At 39.2% G+C, this 23,244-nt stretch overlaps 1 protein-coding gene across 1 annotated transcript in view; it reads left to right on the top strand.

Moving 5' to 3' along the window:
- The first annotated feature begins 2,997 nt into the window (after window positions 1-2,997).
- The window catches only part of LOC143757179 (rho guanine nucleotide exchange factor 26-like), a 179,811-nt gene continuing 159,564 nt past the window's right edge, over window positions 2,998-23,244 (top strand). The window contains exons 1-3 of the mRNA XM_077248128.1: window positions 2,998-3,279; window positions 3,871-5,068; window positions 6,420-6,471. Of these exons, the coding sequence (XP_077104243.1) occupies window positions 3,899-5,068; window positions 6,420-6,471 (1,222 nt within the window). The 5' untranslated portion in view covers window positions 2,998-3,279; window positions 3,871-3,898. The remainder of the gene's footprint in view (window positions 3,280-3,870; window positions 5,069-6,419; window positions 6,472-23,244) is intronic.

Here is a 23,244-nt window from a genome sequence, read left to right as displayed (position 1 = left end):
GGACTATACAGCAATATACTTACGAATATATTTATGATTAATAATGATTTAAAAGCAAAATACATAACGATCCAGCCCACACAGACCGTGGTATCCCCGGAATCTCCTGGTAGTCCCGAGGGCCAGTACCATAGACAGTAAAAGAAATGGACACAGCGACCCCATTGATTTCAACGGAGAAAACTGAAGCCCATTAGAAGCACTCACTTCCTGATGGCTGAGCGTACTGCGCAGGCTCAAACTGAGCTTGACGACAGACTGACATTTGTAAATCTTCTAGTAGGTGTGCCAAGACAAATCTGAATCACCTAATTCCTCAAAAACGTTGTTGAAATATTTCGTCCCGTTGCTTTTATGGACTCTCTATATGGGCTCCTCCCTTGGCTTTATGCCTCCATGTCCCCCGATTGCCTCATAGACAGTAAAAGATTGCCTGCGAGCTTCTCCTCCTGTCTATACGGTAATTTCTCTACGGTGCGACAGAGAGTCGCATGGTTATGACACAATCGTTAGCCTATTTTTACAAAAACGGCTTCTACGGGACCACAAAGTAATGGAGCCTTTTATACATTGTCGTGTTTCTTTAGAAATAAATAATGGACAAATTGAGCGTCAGCGTCAGTTCTGGCAGGCCAGGTAGTCAAGACGCTGCTAATGCTTTGCTATCAACACTGTCCCGTCAGCTGATCAGCTCCAGCTGAGCTGCATTAGCTGATTAACTCCCCTCGTTGCTCAATGGCAAAGCTCAAACAAGGTGCCTATTTAAAGCTCATTCACCTTGCTCATACATGCTTGCTGCTCGCTCTGCTGGTTTGCTGCTCGCTCTGCTGGTTTGCTGCTCGCTCTGCTGGTTGCTGCTCGCTCTGCTGGCTCGCTGCTCGCTTCTGCTGCCCGCCACCTCCCCAGCTCCTCCTTATGCATAACGTGGCATTTGCTTATGTCATATTGCCTGCTCTTTTCACAGGGGGATATTTTAGCTCTCACAGTCTTAAACCGTGTGAGCGTTCCCTAATGCTGCTGCTGCTGTCCTCTGACTCTCTGCTATTTCATGGTGCTCATGAAAGGTCAGAGAACTCCCTGAACAGAGCCATACCGCCAAAATTTTAATTCAGGAACATCAACTTGTTTGCAATCTATTCAATAAAATTCTTAAATTAATTTTTTGTCTGTGTGTTCTTGACTTAATGGACCTGACAGAAATGAAGTCTTTGGACGCCTCAGATGTAAAGTTATTTGCTGTCAAAGTGACGCCAAAATGAATGGGAGTCAATGGAATGCTGACAGCAGGTGATGGTTTGCTACAATGGCGGCCCCCAGTGAGGCTTCCGTTTCCGGCTGATGGATTACCCCCTTGGCCAGTACATGCCTGGTTGGAGATGTGTGTTCAAACGCTCGAGTTTTATTCCGTTTTCAGAATCAAATGGCTAGTATTTATTCACACCTCTAACTTTACTATTGAATACAATGTATCAGCGCTCGGATTCATTTCCATGGTGCTGTCAAGTATGACTTGCAGTCTGTTAGGTAAACTAAACGCTATTGGCTATTTGAAAAGGGGGAAGCACCATTCGATATGTCCCGCCTTAGTTTCCTGTTTCTGTGGAAATTACGTCAGCGCATCATACAAAGCTGCGTGTTTCAAGGCACTTCAGTGGGCCTTTAAGTATACTTGGAATAGTTCCACTTTAGCACAAACAAGTATATTAAATACAACTTTAGTTGAACTTCAGCACTCCTTTAGGACAACTAAAATGCATTTAGTACAAAATTCAGTATACCAATTTATAGTGTAGCAATTTTTTTTCACTAGGGATTTCCACTAGTAAAAAATGTTAATTCTTGATATTAACAATGATGTCATTATTTGCAGAAATACAAATTCTTGTATCACGTATCACGTGAAGATCATTCAGTAGCGTAGAAATGTATTGTAAACTCTGTTCTGTGATTTATCAAAAAAATAGCAAACTGAAAAGTTATAGCATTTATTTCTTAGTAACTGAAACCCACAGCTTCACTAGTAGCCAGGTTGCCAGGGTGCAATTCATATGCACTCTCTCAGACTAATGCATTCATATAAATGTAATCTTTACTGTGCTACTTTGTCTATAAAGTTATATTTCTTACAGAAATCTCCAAAAGAACTGATAAAAATAAGCTGTTATGTATAGGAGCACTGTGTCATATGCCATAGCTGTGTACAAGGCAACCCGCTTTCGAGTCTCAGCTCAAGGTTCAGGCTTATTTGTTCATCAATGACGTCATCAGCGACTAGTCGACGTCGACTCGACTTTCATCACATAAATGTCGACTTTAAAAAAATCTGAAGACGTTCAACCCCTACTGGGAATGAATAAAAGTTAAACAGCTTGCCATAGCCAACTAGTACAGCCAGGGGTATTTAATGCTAAAGCGGCTTGCCATAGACAAGGAGCAGGTAAAATTCAGAAAATATCCTTTTGAATTGTCAAAATTAAATTAGATATCTCAAATTACATTTGCGTATGATTGAAGCGTCAATTGAAGATACAATGACGTCATTACAGATCTTGAATAGTAGACAGTTAAAACCTATTTATTTATTTAAAAAAAAAAAAAGTTAAAACCTATTTAGAGATATCTCTAATCAGATTTTTCTAGACCAATTAGATATTTCTAATTATTTTGACTATTCAAATTATAAGTATGACTCGTCAAAATACAATTGTAACTATAATTATGGATAGTCCAACCATATCAATCCGCCTGCCATACACCCGGCCTAAATCTTTGAAAACATTGCAAAAATAGCCAAACACCACATGATGGCGCTACGTATTCACTGTTATGCACAACGCCATTTCGATGATCTCTATTTTTGATCACCAAATACACAACACTACACAAAATTAATTTATTATGAAAATAGTCTTAATAAGATTTCCGGTTACTATTTAGTTCCCCTCGATCAGAGTTCATGAGCTTCTCAGTTGAGGCCAAAAATATTGGGACACTCACACTAGCTCAATCCTTGAGCACATGACGTCACGTGAACTTGGGAACTCTTGTGCTCTCCCTGCTCAACCTTCACTTACTGCATTACTACAGTCTCAATCTGACAACACACACGACTGCAAAAGCGCAAAGCACCTTGTGACGACAAATAAACAACGCAGACTTTCTGGAGTTTTGAGCACATTCATTTTTGTATTTCTCGAGGGAAAAGCGGCAGCTAATATAGTTCATACGGGCTGAAAAACAGGAGTAGAGAGGAGGGTTATAGTTAAACTTCACACAGAGGTATGCTGCATTTCTTTTCAAAAATTTTTGCAAAGGTTTCGTGCGAGCAATGTGTGTTGTTTTTGTGCGCTAGAGCTATCAACAAGCGCGATTAATCGTACAGAGGATGACGGGAATTGATACACTAATACTTACAAAATTTATAAATCCATTACGAGACTCAGAAGTAGTTAAAACTTTTTAAAATACCTGTACATTTATAATCGTGGATTTGAGCCTCACATCCTCGCGCACAATTCAAAGGGATATTTCACCCATAAGTGAAAATACTACAGTTTTCTCTATGACTCTATGACTGTAGGCTATTTCTTCTGTGAAACACGAAAAGAGATCGAATTTAAAGATCAGTTACGATTCATCTTTTCCCAATACAAAAGTGAATGGTGACTAAGACTGTAAAATGTAATGTTGTTCCTTTTAAGTATTCATACAGGTTTGGAACATATGAGAGTTGGTAATGCATGTTTATTTTTAATTTATTTATTTGAGTGAACCATCTCTTTTGGTTGCCATTATTAAACGATCAGTATAACTTTCAGGGCACAGTTCAACTTCCACTCATGCAACTTTGCGCTCTCTCTTTCGGTTCAGACAAAGGTCAGAATGATTGCTGAGTGATATGAGTACACTCATTATGGATCTTGGCAACGAAGTGGATCTCTCCAACAACATCACTCCTCTCTGGAAAAGACGCAGCGAAAATGACAAGAAGCTCAAGCCCAGACCTCACAGTTACCAAATAGATGGAGTTCTTATGACAGACTTTCCTGTGGATGATAAGTGCATGTTCACTCTCACCCAGCCAGCTGAGAAGATCAGCACCACTGCGTCAAACACTACAGTGCTGAAACACACTCTCAACAAACCCACTAGGAAGACTAGGGTGGTCCGGAGCATCAGTATTGGATATTTATCTAACGGCAGGTTCTCTCTGTCAAGCTTTACTAAATCGGATGATAAGAATGCAGATGCTATTTCTTCCCCTAAAACCCCTTTTTTGCCCACCAAGAATGGGAATGGAGAACTCAGTGTTTGGCATGACATAACAGAGCCCCTCAAACGTCTCTCCAGTCAGTTCACTCTCACCTCTCAAAGGGATCAAATTGTTTTTGGGGATGCGTCTTCACCTCCAGACACAGTTTCACCAAAACCTATCACCTCAAACATATCATCTCAAGGTTCCACGCCTTCACGCCAATCACAGGATGTCCCTAGATCTCCCATCGGCTACCGCAGCTCCCCACTTCACAGTTCCACCTCCAGCATCCCCTCTATGTCCTCCAAACTTAGCCTTCCCTCAGACCCCCTAACACCCTGCAGCCCATCCCCCACTGAAAGGCCGGGGGGTGTTCTGTTGCAGCGGCAGAGTTCAGGGTCATCTCAGGGCTCTGAGGGCAAGCAGCCCCCTTCCCCAATAATACTGAGCACCCACAGTCCTGTAGCGCATAAGATGGGCACCCAGCAGATCATCCCCAGGGGTCTGGTCTCTGACACACGCTTCAACAAGCCTTCTCAAAAGTTTATGGACACAGGTAAAAGTGCCTTCCGACCACGAAGCATGTTTGAAACTTCTTCTTTCTCCTCCAGTAAGGATGATGAACTGGATGGAGATGAGAATATAGGACTACTGACAAGAGGCCAGCGCTCCAAATCATATCGCCGGGCAATGGGCAGTGGTGTAGATATAGAAGTTCCATCATTAGACCCAAAGGCCAAACGCCTGTCCCAGCCTGTGCTGAAAGGAGTCGTTGAAGAGAGACAGTCTAACCCGAGTCCATCCAAGTGCAAAGTGAGTTGAACACTAAATATTGTACAAATTACACAAACTTGTTCTTCTTATGTTGTGGTCATAATGTGAATGCATCCCGGAACTTTTGGAAATCCTAATCTGTGTATTGTTTTATAATTATAGAGGAATTGTTTTTCACTGCTCAATGAAGGAGAGAGTGTGTATATGTATATACAGTAGAGATGCGTGGATCAGCTCTAACTTCACACAAATCCACTGTTAAAAATTAATCATCCACCTGCCACCCACCCGAACCTATGATTTTCTCTGATTTAGATATCCGCACCCGATCGTCACAGTTTCACGAGTTCACACTTACAAATAATCAGATAGAGTAAAGAGTATGCATATTTGCATACCTCCTATCCAAGGGGAGGGCTCCGAGCTCGAAATTTGTCCCGAACCCAGAGTACTCCCCCCGTATCCCTGGCTAGTATAGTAACCAGTCGAGTGAGGAGTCGGGGTGGTGGAGGGATGCAAAAAACTGTCGAGGAACATAGGTGAGTCAGCTATACTGTATATAGGCCTCCTCTCGTGCTGATTGGATAGGCAATTTGAACGTTTTCCTCCCGAACTTTGTCGATAAAACATCAAGTGTGATAATATGGTAACATATTACATTTAAAACAATTGATTTTAGTCAATTAGTCAAGTGATTTTTTTTTATTATTAATTTAGACTAAATAGTGTATAGTTTTAATATTGCCCATTTAACGTTTTTAATATTGATGTACTGTGTGTGCATTTGTATTTGTGTATATTTAGGACTGTGACCACTGCCCTCAAATTAACCTTGTCAGGCAGCACTATATAACGGCAAAGGTCATAATATTTATCAAAAGAGGTCAAAGATTGCATGTGACATTAAGCTTCCATGACTTAATTTCATCCTTCAGAATTTTCGGGTATCGTGAACAATGACAGCATACTGTGATAGTGGACCTTCATTCCTTTTATGAATGCATTATGCAGAATGATGGGATAGAGTCAGAGCATGTGGCCACATGCTCCCATGTGAATTCAGATTCATTCTGCATCTCATGCCCATTGCATGTTTATTGGCTTGTCCACGTAATTGCATTTGCAAACATTTTCTTTTTAAGTAAAGAGCAATGTTTGAATATTGGCTAGTTTTGTGAGTGTAGTATTTTAGGGGTGCCAATTATTGTGGTCAACATGTATTCGAGAAAAAGTTTTGTTTAATAATGTGATTTCCCCCCTACTTTCACTCGTTTTATTTAAATGAAAGGTTAGATTTTTGTGAATTTTTTTAATGACAGATCAAAAGGATAAATAATGTCAAAATCTCAATTGTCAAGCACAACTAATCAATCACTTGTGCTTTTTGCAGAATGTGGAGCGGAAGAAAGGCCTCCCAACCCAGCGGACGTTTGACAGTGAGGGTAAGCATTGGAGCATCCTCCAGACCTTTCTGTGTGCTACATAGAGCACACACAACAGAGACTAGGTGAACTCTACATTATATACGCAAATGCTGCCACTTTCCATGTGTGATGGATACACTTTAGAGATTGAACATTGTGTTTTTTGTGTATTTAGGTTTACAAGATGAAACCGGTTAACATGAGCTGTTGTTGATTCTTAGCAGCCTGTCAAATTAAATTTAAATAAAGCAGGGCCAGAAAATAATGGGGCTTGGACCAAAAAATGCTGTTTTCCCCAAATGCAAATGTGTGATATTCACCTCGCACATGCTCATACTTGTAATCTTATGCATTGTTCAATAATAGCAGATAACGGTAATTTACTGGTTATGTTACAACTTTGCATATTGGAAAATTTTGTAACTTGCTGCCACCTATTAGCTGTATTGGTTTCATAATTAAAGTATTATTCCATTTGTTTTTTAAATTATTGCATATTTCTATATTCAAAATGTTATATTTAAAGCTGCAGTATGTAACTTTTTTTAGGTAAAAAAACAAAAAACAAAAATCAGTTATCGAGCAAGTACATAAGACATCAGTGTTAAAAACGGTCTCCCTAACGTAGCCCGATTTGCAACATTAAGCTTATAAGAAGTATTTATAATTTGAGCTGTCGTTACGATTTTGTGGGAAATGTCAGTTTGAGGTAATTTGTCTTTGTGTTTTTACATCACGTCCGTAAACAGAAATAAGAAGACCTGGGTACTATATGGCATGTGCTGAGGAGGTAGTTGCTAGATTTTAAACACATGATCTAAGTTAGCCGTTACGCTTTCTCCATTGGCAGAGTCAAGTCACCTTCATTTATATAGTGCTTTTAACAATATAGATTGTTTCAAAGTAGCTTTACAGTGATAACAGGAAATTAAAGCAACAAAGATTGTTTTGGCTTTACAGCATCTCTAGAATAAAGTTATTGTCCAGCTAAAGTTAGTTTTTGATTGATTCACTTCCGTTGCAAAGATCATTAGTTATTAACTTAGCTTACATGACACCGTTCTAACCGAAAACAGAAAACCTTCAATGCGCCCCGGACCATCGTATCTCCCAATAATAAGACCATTGCTGCGTCCAAAATCGAATACTTTCCTACTATATAGTATGTGAAAAACAGCATGCCAACAGAGTAGTATGTCCGAATGCATAGTATTTAAAAAACAGTAGGCGAAAAGTCCCCGGATGACCTACTACTTCCTCTGAGATTCTGAAGATTCATTCGCTGGTTACTTTACTATCACATGAGGCCACGAGAGAGGATTTATGGATGGCAGTGAAGCTGATACTTGTAGGTCAGGTGACAGTAACTACAACCCAATGTTTTAAAAAATTGAATAAAATGAAAACTAAAAAAACGGATACATTTTAGCTATAATTTTATCCACTAAGTAAGCTCATTTCAAATTTGATGCCTGCTACAGGTCTCAAAAAAGTTGGCACGGGGGCAACAAATGGCTGAAAAAGCAAGATATTTTGAAAAGATTCAGCTGGAAGAACATCTAGCAACTAATTAAGTTTATTGATATCAGGTTTGTAACATGATTAGCTATAAAAGGGATATCTAAAAGAGCTAGAGTCTCTCAGAGATAAAGATGAGCAGAGGCTCTCCAATCTGTGAAAGACTGCGTAAAAAGATTGTGGAATACTTTAAAAACAATGTTCCTCAATGTCAAATTGCAAAGGCTCTGCAAATCTCATCATCTACAGTGCATAACATCATCAAAAGATTCAGAGAAACTGGAGAAATCTCTGTGGGTAAGGGACAAGGCCGAAGACCTTTATTGGATGCCCGTGGTCGTTGGGCCCTCAGATGACACTGCATCACTCGTCGGCATGATTGTGTCAATGACATTACTAAATGGGCCCAGGAATACTTCCAAGTCAAGTCAAGTCAAGTTTTAACAATATGGACTGTTTTTAAGCAGCTTTACAGTGATAATAGGAAATTAAAGTAACAGAGATTGTTTTGGCTTTACAGCAGCTCTAGAATAAAGTTATTGTCCAGCTAAAGTTAGTTTGGATTGATTCATTTCCGTCGCAACGATCATTAGTTATTAACTTAGGGGCCGTTAACACGACACCGTTCTAACTTACTGAAAAGTAAGAACACCAAAAATTCTTTAATGCAATCCGGTCGCTCATTTGCATAAAACAGTGCCTGGTGGCTCTGAGAATTTTTTTATTGCTTCCGCATAGCCACGTGAATCGAAATTATCCCGACAACGTTTTATCAGTACAGAGGTAAAGGGAAGGAGGCCTTCAAGGGAGAGACTAGTTGACACTTCAGGACTGCTTTGTCGTTGTGTCCAGGCATTGGTCCTTCATCAGATCTGGACACGGGCTGGATCCGGCGGACTGCGGTAAACCTCGGGATAAACAGAGAGACAAATATTAGCGTAGACGCCATCCTTCTTATGATGTACAAAGTACATCAAGATTTATGGGAAGTGTTTCCGGTTCCGGCTGATCTAAACTATGCAGCCTAACATTGAACTATAGAAGTCTATAATGTGCAATGTGTATGCTAAGCCAAAGAGATGTGTTTTTAGTCTAGATTTGAACTGACAGACTGTGTCTGCTTCCCGGACAATGTTAGGAAGATTGTTCCAAAGTTTTGGAAAGGATGTGTCTAAAGTGCTGGAAAATAGAGAGTTAAAAGTTTCTGTCGCAATATCGAGTTCTTCTAAGCTATCTGGGATGCTGAGATGATGAAACTGATCAGGAAGATTATTTATAAAGCAATCTTTAGTGGCAGAAGTGATAGGTCTAACGTATTTGTAACACGGAGTCGGCTTTGCAGTCTTGGCTAAATGAACTTTACACAAGACTAGTTAATGATATGAGATGTCATCGCTCTGCTGCAGAATTTTAACGGCATCAACATTGATTCCATGTGATAATATTAGATCTAGAGTATGATTACGACAATGAGTTGGTCCTGACACGTGTTGTCTAACTCCAATAGAATTAAGAATATCTTTAAATGCCAATCCCAATGCATATGTTTCGTTATCTACATGTATATTAAAATCACCAACAATTAGGACTTTATCTGCAGCCAGTACTAAATCTGACCAGCAAAATCTTTGATAAAGTCTGTATGGTGCCCTGGTGGTAGCCACAGTAGCCAGTAGCAGTATACAGTAGCCAGCACAAATCACAAATGTGATTTATCATTACACTAGATATTGTTAAATTAAGCACCAACACTTCAAAATAATTATATTTGAAACTAGACTTCTTAGTAATATTGAAAATATTACTATAAATTACAGCAACACCTCCCCCTTTGCCTTTCATACGAGATTCATGTTTATGACCGTAATCTTGTGGGGTGGACTCATTTAAAGTAATGTAATTGTTTGGTTTTAGGCAGGTTTCTGTCAAACACAGCACATCTAGGTTATAGTCTGTAATTATATCATTAACAATAAGTGCTTTTGAAGTAAGGGATCGAATATTCAGCAACCCAAGCTTTATTATTTGTGACCAGTCACGGAAACTAGCTCATTTACATCTCATTTAGATAAGCCATACCCCCTGTAAAGCTCCCCCCTGTGCTTTACAGCTTTTTTTGCACTTCGAATGAGTGCACTTCTGCCGCACTAGGCGAAAAACAATTGTGCTGCCCCTCTATTTGCAACGTACCAGCAACAACACACAAAAACCAATATGCCATATAGCCTGCATATAACGCGAAACCAGCAACAACACACAAAGACCAATATGCCATATACATATAACGCAAAACCAGCTACAACACACAAAGACCAATATGCCATATACATATAACGCAAAACCAGCAACAACACACAAAGACCAATAAGCCATAGGCCTACATATAACACAAATAGTGAGCAACGCTCGTGTGCCCAAAATGTCAACAATATTAAAGTTTATGCAGGAGGCAAATGCCTGCTGGCATTTTTCTTTAAGCAGTCATGACAGGAATTTTCCAAATAATCACATTTCACCTCCTCAAATTACTGTTGCAAATCTCTTTACACCACTTTCTTATGTGCATATACACACACAAATGAAATGTCCGCAAGCACATTATATCATCAGCAGGTTCAGCATCTTAAATAACGACTAAAGAGCAAATGAAGCTTAACTTACATTTCGCAAACGCGCACGGCAGGCCTTCATCGCAGCAAAGGTCTTAACTGCATCCTCTATTTCGATTCTCTGTGCCAGTTCATGTTCTATGGAGATTGTTGCCAGTCCATTAACTCTGTTCCCTGTTCACAAAACGTTCCCCATTCAATGCAATCGGGACGTCACATATGAAACAGCCAGCCACCGCTGTCAGCGAGCCGAGCCGCCGTATTCAAGCACTGAGGGCGCGCGCGCCGCGCCTATACCTCCGGTTCAGTTTCCCGAGCCCACGAAGTGCGGCGAAAACATTTTCGTTGTAACTGCCAGACGGTTCAGCTCGTCTGCGAATATGTTTGCGGCATCCATCTTCATTGAATTTTGATATCAGATAGAGCCGGCCAGAGCACAGCATAATAAGTAGCCATGCGGTTCACTTGGAGGGCGGGGGCAAAAGCGCCGGGTTATTCAGTATGGAAATACACACAGACAATGACACGCCACGCCCCTACTGCATGCTAGAATCTCCGAAAACAAGCTGATTTCAACCTCAAAATGTAAGCTTTTAAATATACCAATACTGCTATCTCAAACATGGAGAGGCTTCTTCGTGATTTCAATTAACAGATTCTGCAAAAAATTTAAATTCACCAATTTTGAAAAAAAACTCTTCTTTCTCATTTTGCTCGAAAGTTGTGCTGCCGACTTGTGTCCCTGGTTTCTGTGACGGGTCACATTTGTTCATTTGTATTGTAAGAAAAAAATGATGTGAACGTCGAAGATCTCAAAAATAAAAATTGGTCTATGGCCTACGGTTGCTAGGGTGCTGTAATTGGTTGCTAGGGTGAGGCTATGAAGATTTTAGACCATTACTTATTGGTTGCTTGATAATATAAATCCTCTGAGGGAGAGAGAGAGGGAGAGAAACGCAGGGGTGTCAGGCCCTTTGTGTCTGTGTGTGTGAAAAAGTCGGTTGGGATTTGAAATTCTGAACATTCCGCAATGTTAAGTCAATGGGATTTTTTTGGCCGCTTTTTCGTCCGCTGTGCGAACATCGTAAACCCGATCGCTTAGAAAAGTCATAGCACACCTCTCCTCAATGAGCCGCATGATTTGACGCCTCACTCAGGGGTCTGTGACAATCGGTGCAGGAGGAGTTACGCTACGCGCCAAACTTTGTCCAGAATAATAAAAAGAAGAAGAATAATAAGTATGGAGAAGAACACTAGTGATGCCTTGCCTTTGGCAAGCACCACTAATTAAACCAGAAAAGGCAATATCTAAATCTCCATCGTGCATTTAAATTAAACCAGAAAAGGCAATATCTAAGTCTCCATCATGCATTTGTTTTGCCAAAATCTTTGTCTTTTTTCTTTTTCCAAGGCCTTGTTGAGCTCTCACAATGTGTATCAGTGATGTTAGTAAATTGTTTTAGTTTTGATAACTCAAACAATCAACAATCAATAGGCAATATAGTGTGTGTGTGTGTGTGTGTTTTCATTTTGTCACGTGTTTTGTGTCCATTTTCTCAGTGTGGACATTCTTTATCCACATGTGTGCATCCAATTGACAATAATATATCTAATGCAAATGAGTAAGCATATATTTTTCTCTTCATGTAAGTCTGTGTCTTTGTGCATTTCTTAGAGTGGGTATGTCCTCTGCCCACTTGTTTTTCATCTATGTGCAAAGACTGCTGTCCTTAGTCTCTGAAATGGTTTGATCTCTTCTTGTTTCTTTTCTCATTGTCCATTCTTTTTCACATGGAGCATACTGTAAGTCCTTCTAGAAGAAGCAGTCACTGGTGTTGTTCGAGTCTGTGCCTCTTCATCAGTTCCATCCATCTCATGGTGGGTCTCAGGGTTTCTAGGTCTTTTAGGCCTGGAGTTCTGGATCTTGCAGGTCTGGAAATCTCTGTATTCTGTTCTTTTTCTTGAGAAAATCCCCTGGCTCCACTGGTTCTACTTCCTTCTCGTCCTTCAAACGACCATGTCATCTTTCTCCAGGAGGTAACATGTTTCAGACAAACATCTCGAAGCTTATATCTGAAACAATGATCAAAAGAAGAGGTTGCCCCGCTTTCCCCCACAATCATCTTTTCACATTCAAACATCAAAATCACAGAAGTTTAATCTCAAAACATCAGACGGTGTTTTTTTTTAATTATTTCTAAACATAATGCCATTAAAACATTTATTATAAATTACAACTACATAGCAATGCCAATAAAACATGTTCCATAAATCATAAAGAATCACCCCCCTTTTGATAGTAAACCTTTTTCTAAAATGTGTTACTATCATAAAACTAATTCTAATTTGCATCAGCATCTACAGTCATGTTGCTCTTGCAGTGATATGTTTGACAAGGTGTGAATCGCTTCTTCTTTATTTCCTTTCGACAGTGCCAACTGGGTTTCTAAATTGCCTATTTTCTTAAGCAAACCACGATAGCCCATCTTTCTTTTGTGTGAAAAGTGACACTGTCTTGCCTTGTGCCCCATCATTCCACAAGCAAAACAAACAACTTCCTGATCTTCCTTTCTTTTCTCCAAGCAGTGCCTTGCTATGTGACCATCCTTTCCACATGTACAGTGTTGGGGAGTAACGGAATACATGTACCGGCGTTACGTATTCAGAATACAAATTATGAGTAACTGTATTCCGTTACAGTTACAATTTAAACAGTTGGTATTTAGAATACAGTTACATTTTTGAAATCAATGGATTACATGACGATACTTCTCTGTTTCATGAGTTTATTCACTCTCTAAATAAATTAAAGCAACTCCATGCATTTTCCAGAAGCCCCAATATGAAAACGAAAAAATGCACGGTTTGCGTGATCAGTGAAGTCACAATGGAGTCGGAAGAGGAGCAGCAGGAGCTAGAGGTAGATGTAGCCTAACAACAGATCCAGGGCAAGAATACGTTTCTATCTTGGAAATTCAAACAGCATTTCACATTAAAGAAAGAGAAGGGAGGATCTTACTGGGTCTTCCCGTCCAGATCCAATGCTACCACATCTTCAAATTACTATTAGTATTATTTGAAGTTAACATTATAAAATACGTAGACCTACACCAAAAAACTAGTTGAAGATAAATTCTTTAAAATTGGCCAATTTCGTTATAAACGTGACATTTACAGTCAAAACTTGAAATATAAATTCTCAGAAAATGCATTTAATACCATATATTGAAACGTCTGTTTATATCCATACTCACTTAATAAAGGAGTCCAGACATTAGAAAAATATTTGTCTACACATGGGTTTTATATTTAATATGAGGGAAACATGCGTGACACAAAACAATATTTAACTTTTAGGTGGCAAAATATTTTTTAGTAATTCTGTGAATTACACTGCGCAAACCAAAGTAATACTACTACCCACCGGATGAAGAAGGGTTGGCTCTCAGTCTCCACAAAACATAAAATATTCATTTTATATTATTTGATTTTTCCCTGCGCATTTATGAGGAAAACAATGTTACGGACGCGACAGTTCTCCGTAAAGGACCTGAGCGCTCTGAAAGCGGTACTAAAAGATGCTTTAAAACTTTCACAGAGACATCCAACAGAAAGCACAAAAACTTTCTTTAAATTGAATTTCGTTTTGTATTAATTGTATCTTAATTTTAATCAATGTTTCATCAACCAATTGCCTGGATTTAATAAATAAGAAGTAAATATAGCAGACGATAGATAATCACGAAACGGAGGCGCCAGCGCGTGAACTGGAGCTCGTCTCATAAATGAACCGAAACTCTGCGTATAAGGTAACCTACTTGCCTCACAGACATGTCTACTTTTAAACAGAACAATTCAAAACGAAAGAAAACAGACTACAGACTGCTCTCTACTTATGTAATCCGTATGAAATGTGCATTTCTCTCTGGCGCGTTCACTTCTGAAGCTCGCGAGTCAGCATCGTCAACTTCATCTTAGCCAATACTGACAAAGAAAACACTTGTTTATTAATAAAAAATTAAAATATATCCTTGCTATATTTGACATATTCATAATCATTACTTTTGCCGGTACTTTATTGGCAGCGCCGCCCTTACATGTTACATGAACGCGTCACCACCGCACCCCCACCCCACCAGAATAGGCCTGTTTTGTAAGCCGGATTTGATGGCCGCATTTTTACACTTATAAAAGGCAATTCAATGTGGAAGTAATCCAAGTATTCAGAATACGTTACTCAGATTGAGTAACGTAACGGAATACATTACAAATTACATTTTTGGGCATGTATTCTGAATTCTGTAACGAAATACGTTTTGAAAGTATCCTTCCCAACACTGCACATGTATAGCAAAGAATAACACCTTTTGAATTTATTCTTGCAAATCTCCTTGGTCTATGATGGAAACCATTCGACAATGTAGTAGAACATTCTCTCCCGTCAAAGGCAGCAACTGGATGTCTAGATTTGGAAGTTTTCATTTGACTATTTGCATTAGCATTATTGTTGTAAAACTGTGTCATTTTACCAATAATGTCATTGTATTCAGAGAGTGGTGTCACAAGCATTGTCACAGCAGACCGGGTGAGGGGGTCACATTTGTTAATCAAGGCAGACTTGAAACTGACATCATTCTTAGTAATATCAGGATTGCCACTGAAAGTTTTAAACATCTCTAATAATCGTTCTGAAAATGCTGCTGGGTGTTCCCCTTTTCTCATTTGCATCTCAGATATTCTATCCTAATTAACTGACATCACACCTAGGACATCCAGCAGTGCCTGTTTCCTCTCTGACTTATTAGCAGTTCTGTCCTTTACTTTCTGAGTTAAGGCTCCAGACAAAGTATCAGGCAAACACATTCTTAACAATACGCATGCATCACCATCAGTAAACTGGTAAACTTCAGCATATTCCTCCAAGTTTTTCAGAAAATCTAATGGGTCGTGTTTGGCAGGATCAAATTTCCCAATATTCTTGATCACAGCTTCTAATTCATTTGGATTAAAACCTCTGACTACAGTAGAAGTCATTGGTTCTTCCCCTTCGTCACTATCACGCATAGTCGTTGTAGCATGGACTGGTGCCATGGGAAGCCTAACTGTACAGTCAGAGTAGTGGCTATTGAATGACTGAGAATCCTGTTCCCAACCCTCAGCACTGTTTTCCTTCAAATCTGGCATCTCTGAAATTGGATTACAAAAAGTGACACCTAATAATGTCTTACTAAAGTTTTTCTCAGTTGTGCCATTCTTTATCATAAAATGACAAATCGCCTTCGCTTCCTCCAAATTGTTGGACAATGTTTCCACAGATGATTTAAGCATACTATTGTTAGTTCTAAGAAGTGCGATCTCATTCTGCATCTTGACCTTTTCTTCTTTCCATATCGTTTCACTAGCCAGGTAATTTTTTGTAGAAATTACCCCAACACTGAGTCGCTCATTTTCAGCCTCTAACTCATCTACTCTCCTCCTAGTTACTTTGTATGAAGCAAAAAGTGCTTGAAGCGCATTAGCAATTTGCCCATTTTTGTTCTTAGGCATTTTGGGATCATTTTCAAACTTAGAGATAGCCCACTTGTACGGTTTATCAACAATATTGTCTATTCCATCAAACATTCCCTGAGAACCATTTTTAGCGATGTATTTAACAATAATTTCTTCCATTTTCAAAAGTCTTATCGGCCTTTAGAGTATCTCGTGATCTAATAGTTATTCACAACTCCAGTAATTCGGACGCAAATGAACAAAATAGCCACACTAACTTAGGCTTAAACAATATTTATCAAATTCAAAACACTGCCACAGTACGTCGGGCAAAACCACACTGCTTCGGGTTCTTGTTTTAAGTTTCACAGAGCAGTACAGTGTCAGACAGACTTACTAATCAACTACACTATAAAACACAATCGTTGTGAAATAATTCTGTGACCACACTGCGTCGGGTCTTATTCAATTACTTTAGAATTTCCTCAGAATTACTACAACTTCACAATCGGTTTCAAATAGGCTGCATACACTTTTGTTTCGGTTACTTTAGAAACAACTGATCTAATATAATTCTGCCACCACACTACTTCGGGTTGAATCAATTACTTTAGAATCTTAACAGATTTATAAGAGACCAACACAATGTTTCAGTTACTTTAGAAACTTTACACTTAAGCACTTTGTTTCTATTACTTTAGAGACAACAATTCCAATACAACTCTGCCACCACACTGCTTCGGGCAGATTCAGTTCCATTAGAATCTTAAACAAAATTTTACCGAATAGGCTTAACAACTCCGCCTGCTAATACTGAATAAACCAAAATCTCTTCTTTCCTTAAAATTTTCCTTTCTAGATTTTTTTAAACGAGGGGGTTCCCTGAAAAAAACAGCATAAATGAAAGAAATCAGCTTTTTCTTACCTTTCCCCACTTTTTGTTGGAAATTCCTCGATGGGTGGCTCGCCAATGTAAGAAAAAAATGATGTGGACGTCGAAGATCTCAAAAATAAAGTTTATTACAACATAGCAGTGGCAAGATACACGGAGCACCTTGGGTTCACCGGCGTCAAAATGAACCCCGAAATAATCTCAGCTCAAACATTTTATACTGTATTCCATTCGTCTTCCCCCTCAGCATGTAAATGAAGTACAAGAGTCAGCCCATTTCCCCAGTCCTGATCTCACCAGCATAACAGTCTCATTCACATCTTGATGATAATCCAATCAGCCCAACTGATTCATTTAACTTACAATAGAGAGAACAGGACTGGCAGAACTTTCATGCTTAACAGGTGACATCATCACAACTCCAAAGTGCAAAACACAATGTACATCACTTCAATGTAGAACGGTAAAATGTTAAGGTGATAACATTTATTTGAAGTCCCTGTAATCAAGATGGTTCCTGATTGCCTGTTGTCGCCCCCATGCTATAGGTGATAACCGTAACTCTGTGCATATTACTTACACATTGTAAGGAATTAATTCTATGATAAATAAGCTCTTTTAAGTGAAGGAACATTTCAATATATCTATATTGGAGTGGAATTTGGATCGGAGCAGACTATAATTTCTTACAGTATTATATCTGTTTTTTATTTGTTGAACATCAATTAAATTTTTACCCTTAAAAGGGTTTGTAAGTTTTTTGTATTTCCTAGATTGGGGAACAAAAACAGTGATATGATGATATCTAGGTGAAAGAGTCTCTATGTGATGGGATTTATCTGACCTCAGTGACGTGAGACAGCTAGCAGACGGTCGGTTTAGCCAGTTTGTCTGCTTCCTGACCTGAGCCCCAGATTGTCATGTTTCAGCTCTAAGACTATGTGCCATATTACTAGAGAGAAGAGCAGCACCATCCCAGGAGGGATGAATACCATCTCTGTTCAACAGGTCAGTTCTGCCCCAAAATCTATATTATTTTGCGGACACCACTTAGACAGCCAGCCATTGAGTGAGGACAGTCTACTAACTATCTCATCAATCCTTCGAACAGGAAGGGGGCCAGAGCAATGAAGGCACATAGTTCATGTGTCCGTCACTTCCGGTTTGAGAATGTTTGGCATAGGGCTGGGCGATATGGCCAAAAAATCATATCTCGGTATTTTTTGGTTAAATGGCGATATACGATATATATCTCGGTACTTTCTACGTTTTTCTATTTGGATAAAGAAAATCTGTATTTATTTAAAAAAAATTTTTTTACATCCTGCTCAATGATATCCAAACAATGTTGATATTGAAGGATATGGAAACAAATATAGTGAATGTAATGTAGGCTATGCAATATATTATGTGCAAAAAGGTGGTTAAAATCACATTACATTGTAACATTACAAACTAAAAACAAATATAATTCTTTTGTTTTTAAAATGACTAAAGGCTAAACTAAAAATGAAAATAAAAACAAAAGCACAAACTAATTATATTAGCCTGCATTTGATTAGGCTACCCCATTATAATGGCCACTTTCATAAAAATATACTTGTAGGTTTAAAATTCCACATATGGCACATTTATTGTCTCCAACAACAAATATTTTAGCAATAGCCTATGTATATTTTAGTCAGAATTATTGCGCTACTATTCTATTGTGCTCGTCTGTTTGGCGCATGCGCGCGGCGGCGCTCATTAACGGAAGCTTGAATTTTAGCGGAGATTCACTTGCAGAAGCTCGTCCTCTCCTGACAGTGAAATGGACATATTTGTTTGATTTTCTAACATTTACAGAAGGAGAATATACCTGTGAAATGTAAGTTAAGCACTGAGGAAAGCACCACGTCTCAAACGCATAAACAGCGCAAGTAACGTTATTTATCTGTCAGTCAGCAATAGGGGTGTCACGATTCTCCATATCCTCGATTCGATTACATTTTCGATTCTAAGGTCACGGTTCGATTCGATTCTCCATTTTTACTCTTTTTTTTTTAAGCACAGGTTGCTGTTGCTCCTAAAAAGCTGAAATCAGTTCATCACGATCTCACCCATCTCTGTTATTATCAATGAAGCTAACTGCACAATGAATCTTTCATAATATATAGCCTACACTTTGTTTGTTATAATTAGAGGATTTGCCAGCTTGCAGAATTCAGCACTGAACAAAAAGTCCGTTTTGAGCTGTGAGGAGTCTAGCTAAATCGCTCAACGCTGCAAACATGTTTTAAATAGAAACTCTGGCCTGTAAATAGTTTCTATTTTGTTTTAGTTGTTCTTGTTGCTTTTCTGCAACAGATAAATAAAAATGTATTAGTTTTATATGTTTTATTCATAGCTATTTCTAGTTTGCGGGAGTCCCGCAAATCGTTTCATTCTCCCGCACACACAGAGTGAGTGCATTATCGCCCGCGCTCGCACTCGGCCATCAAATCTAGTCCCGCGCCGCACTCTATTGCGTTGGGAGTGCACGTCTGTAGATCAAGAGCCCGGCCCGAGGGTAGAGGATAGTGACGGGAAATATCGTCCCGGGTCGGGCCAAGTTCGGGCTCTGGGCCTCGGACATAGAATCTAAGTTAGACGACACAGCCTTTCAACACGTGTGTTTTTTTTTTCCGCGCCGTGATGAGTCGTTCATGAACGATCCGTTCATTGCCTCTGTCACGCGACAAATGAACAAAAGACTCGGAAGGTCGAGTAATTATTAATGTTCCCTGTAAATTATTTTTGACTGCATTATAATGATTTCTTAATTCAGAATATGATCAAGATTGCGTAGGTGGATGTGTTCGGGGAATTTGCCTGTTAAAAGTATAACATTTAAAGCCCCTGAAGTGACTAGAAAAAAGATTAGTTAATTTTGATGAACGAGATTTAAAATCGAAATCGTGACACCCTTAGTCAGCAACAGTTTCTGTCAGAGCATCTGACAGGGCAAGCTGCTTTAAACTTGTTAACTATATCTTACCAGTTATTTTAAAGCGCTTAAAGGGTTAGTTCACCCAAAAATGAAAATTAAGTCATTAATTACTCACCCCCATGCTGTACCAACCCCGTAAGACCTTCGTTCATCTTCAAAACACAAATGAAGATATTTTTGATTAAATCTGAGAGGTGGATCACTGCTACATAGGCTGCCAGAGGGAATGAAACTTGACGGCCCAGAAAGTCATTAAAGAACATGTTTAAATATTCCATGTGCCTACAGTGGCTCAACTATAAGTTTATCAAGCGACGAGACTACTTTTTTCCCGAAAAAAACCCCATAAATAACGACTTTATTCGACTATTCCTTTTCTTCCTTGTGGGCCTGAGACGAGAGTTCAAGAGATTTCCACGACGCATGCGCGAGAACTGAGAAGAGGACGTTCTTCTTCTAATACTTCTTGTTCAGTTCTCGCGCATGCGTCGTGGAAATCTCTTGAACTCTCGTCTCAGGCCCACAAGGAAGAAAAGGAGTAGTCGAATAAAGTCGTTATTTATGTTTTTTTTTTTCGGAAAAAAAGTATTCTCGTCGCTTGATAAACTTATAGTTGAGCCACTGTGGGCACATGGAATATTTAAACATGTTCTTTAATGACTTTCTGGGCCGTCAAGTTTCATTCCCTCTGGCAGCCTATGTAGCAGTGATCCACCTCTCAGATTTAATCAAAAATATCTTCATTTGTGTTTCGAAGATGAACGAAGGTCTTACGGGGTTGGTACAGCATGGGGGTGAGTAATTAATGACTTAATTTTCATTTTGGGGTGAACTAACCCTTTAATATAAGCTTGTGTCATGTTTAGGACAAATTGTAGGCTACCATGTACTTTCACTGCAGGAGTTCACACTGCGTCCTCCGCTATTTTTCAGATGTGCTCGTAACAAACTACTGTATCGATATAAACGGTATTGCCTCATTCCATATCGTGGGGATAAAAAATATCGATATATTGTACAAACTCGATATACCGCCCAGCCCTAATTTGGCACACTTGTGCTGCCGCTTCACGCTGGTACCTGTCTGCTGTTGTTGAATGTTACGTTTGTTTTTGGATATGTTTTTTTTTACTGGGAATCAACATTTTTGGATTAATGGACTACTATAAATGGAGTACTGGACTACTTACACATTCAAAAAGTTTTGGATAACTGACCCGGCGAGTCTCCACTCTCTTTATCATTTTGTGGTGTCAATCCTTGGTATGGTTGGGTAGCATTCACTTCTGTGGATTGTGTGGATTGTGGATCCGATACGGTTCTGGCTAATGTAGTTAAACTGATAAAATGTTGTGTGGGTCACATTGGTCATCACTGGTCATGTCGTCACGTATCCACTTGCAGGTTTTGTTTTTTGGTCTTTTTGTGTTGTTTCTGGCTGTTAATGTTAATGTTAATCAAATTACTTTTCCCGAGATGGGTTTACAATTTTCTGCTGCTCAACTCAGAACATTAAAAGGATCTTTCCGCTTGGCTCCGGACACTTATAAATGGTGTGAACAACTTGGAGTTTTACTCCGACCAAGCTACATACACCGTTCGCAGAAGAAACTCCGGACTTATCACTGCTCATCTTCAAATAACATTCCGGTTGTCTGTACCAACACCCGTGCTTCGGGTAAAACGCAGCAGGAAAAATCGACTTATCAACTTTGGAAATCTAAGATCATTGCGTTTTGATCCCAACCACGGAACCTGCAGACGTGCATCATCTGACTTGCGATGTGCGCCGTTGAACACTCGCTCTTTAACTGATAAAGCATCAGTGTTGAATGACATAATCATTGACATAAACCTGGACATGCTACTTTTGACAGAAACTTGGCAGGTGTCTAATGAGTTTTTCAACTTAAATCCTAAACACCAACTTAACACCACCTGGGACATCTATTTCTCTCAACCGCATCTTCATTTGAATACCTAGCACTGAAAATGACTGGCCAAACGTCACTGGCTGTAATCTTAATTTACCGACCTCCAAAATTTCCCTCTGACTTCTTCTCTGAGATTAGTGAGTTACTTACTCTTGTCTGTGGTAGTTATTCATCTGTTATTTTGCTTGGCGATTTTAATATACATGAAAACAATGCACAATGCAAAGAATTGATGTCTCTGATGGACTGTTTCAATTTAACTCAACATGTAACTTTTGCTACTCACTCCAGGGGTCATATACTGGATCTCATATGTACATCTGGCTTATACAATATTCTTGTTAGTTGCTCTGATTTTGCTTTCTCAAATCACAAACTCGTAAACTTCAGTTTTAGCTGAACTTCGAACGATGAAAACTGAAGGTCGCCTCCTAGAAAGACTAAACAGGAAAACTGGACTCATTGTGCACTCTCTGGCTTTTAAAGAACATTTGCTCAACTACCGCACAGCCCTCAACGATGCAAGATCCTCTTATTTCTTCTCTACCATTAGGAATTCCATGTGCAGGACCAAATCACTCATTGCTATGGTTAACAAACTCGTTAATCCACCACAACATGTTATTTCGGGCTCTGGGGTGCTTGTAAATAGATTTTCCCAATTCTTTTCAGACAAACTGAAGTCAATCACTGAATCCATTACCAAAGACACCCCTCATACAAGTGAATCAAATTATCATTTTATGTTATCTGATTCAGCTCATTCAACAAACTATCTCTCTGCTTTTACTCTGACTACTCCTGTTGCCATAAGTTATCTAATTGTGAAGTCTAATTCCACATCCTGGCGACTTGATCCTACACCTACTGTTTTGCTTAAAATGTGTGTCCCCGAGGTTGCACCCTTCATGACACATATGATAAACTGTAGTTTGGCTTCCGCCATTGTTCCAGCAGAATTAAAAATGGCTGCGGTGACCCCGATTCTTAAAAAAACAGGCCTTGACCATCTAAACATGGACAATTACAGGCCAATATCTAATTTAACTTCCTTAAACAAAATCCTTGAATAGGCTGTGGCTTCGCAGTTGCAATCATATTTAGATGTAAATGGTCTTTTTGAACCTTTTCAGTCAGGATTTCACCCATCTCATAGCACTGAAACTCCTCTTCTTCGGGTGGTTATCGGCATTCTTTTGTCCATGGATTCAAGTTTAATAAACATCTTGATTCTTCACGATCTAAGCGCTGCTTTTGTCACAGTCTGCCGTGAAATACTCATCTCTCGCCTTTCTGATATCGGCATCACTGGTTCCTCTCTTTCCCGGCTCATTTCATACATCACCGACAGAAAGTACATATCACTATACAAGGGTATAG

Source organism: Siphateles boraxobius, unplaced genomic scaffold, assembly GCF_051911475.1.
Source record: "Siphateles boraxobius isolate OS27281-9 unplaced genomic scaffold, OSU_SipBor_1 30, whole genome shotgun sequence".
Taxonomy (NCBI): domain Eukaryota; kingdom Metazoa; phylum Chordata; class Actinopteri; order Cypriniformes; family Leuciscidae; genus Siphateles; species Siphateles boraxobius.
This window is presented reverse-complemented; position numbering and strand designations above follow the sequence as displayed.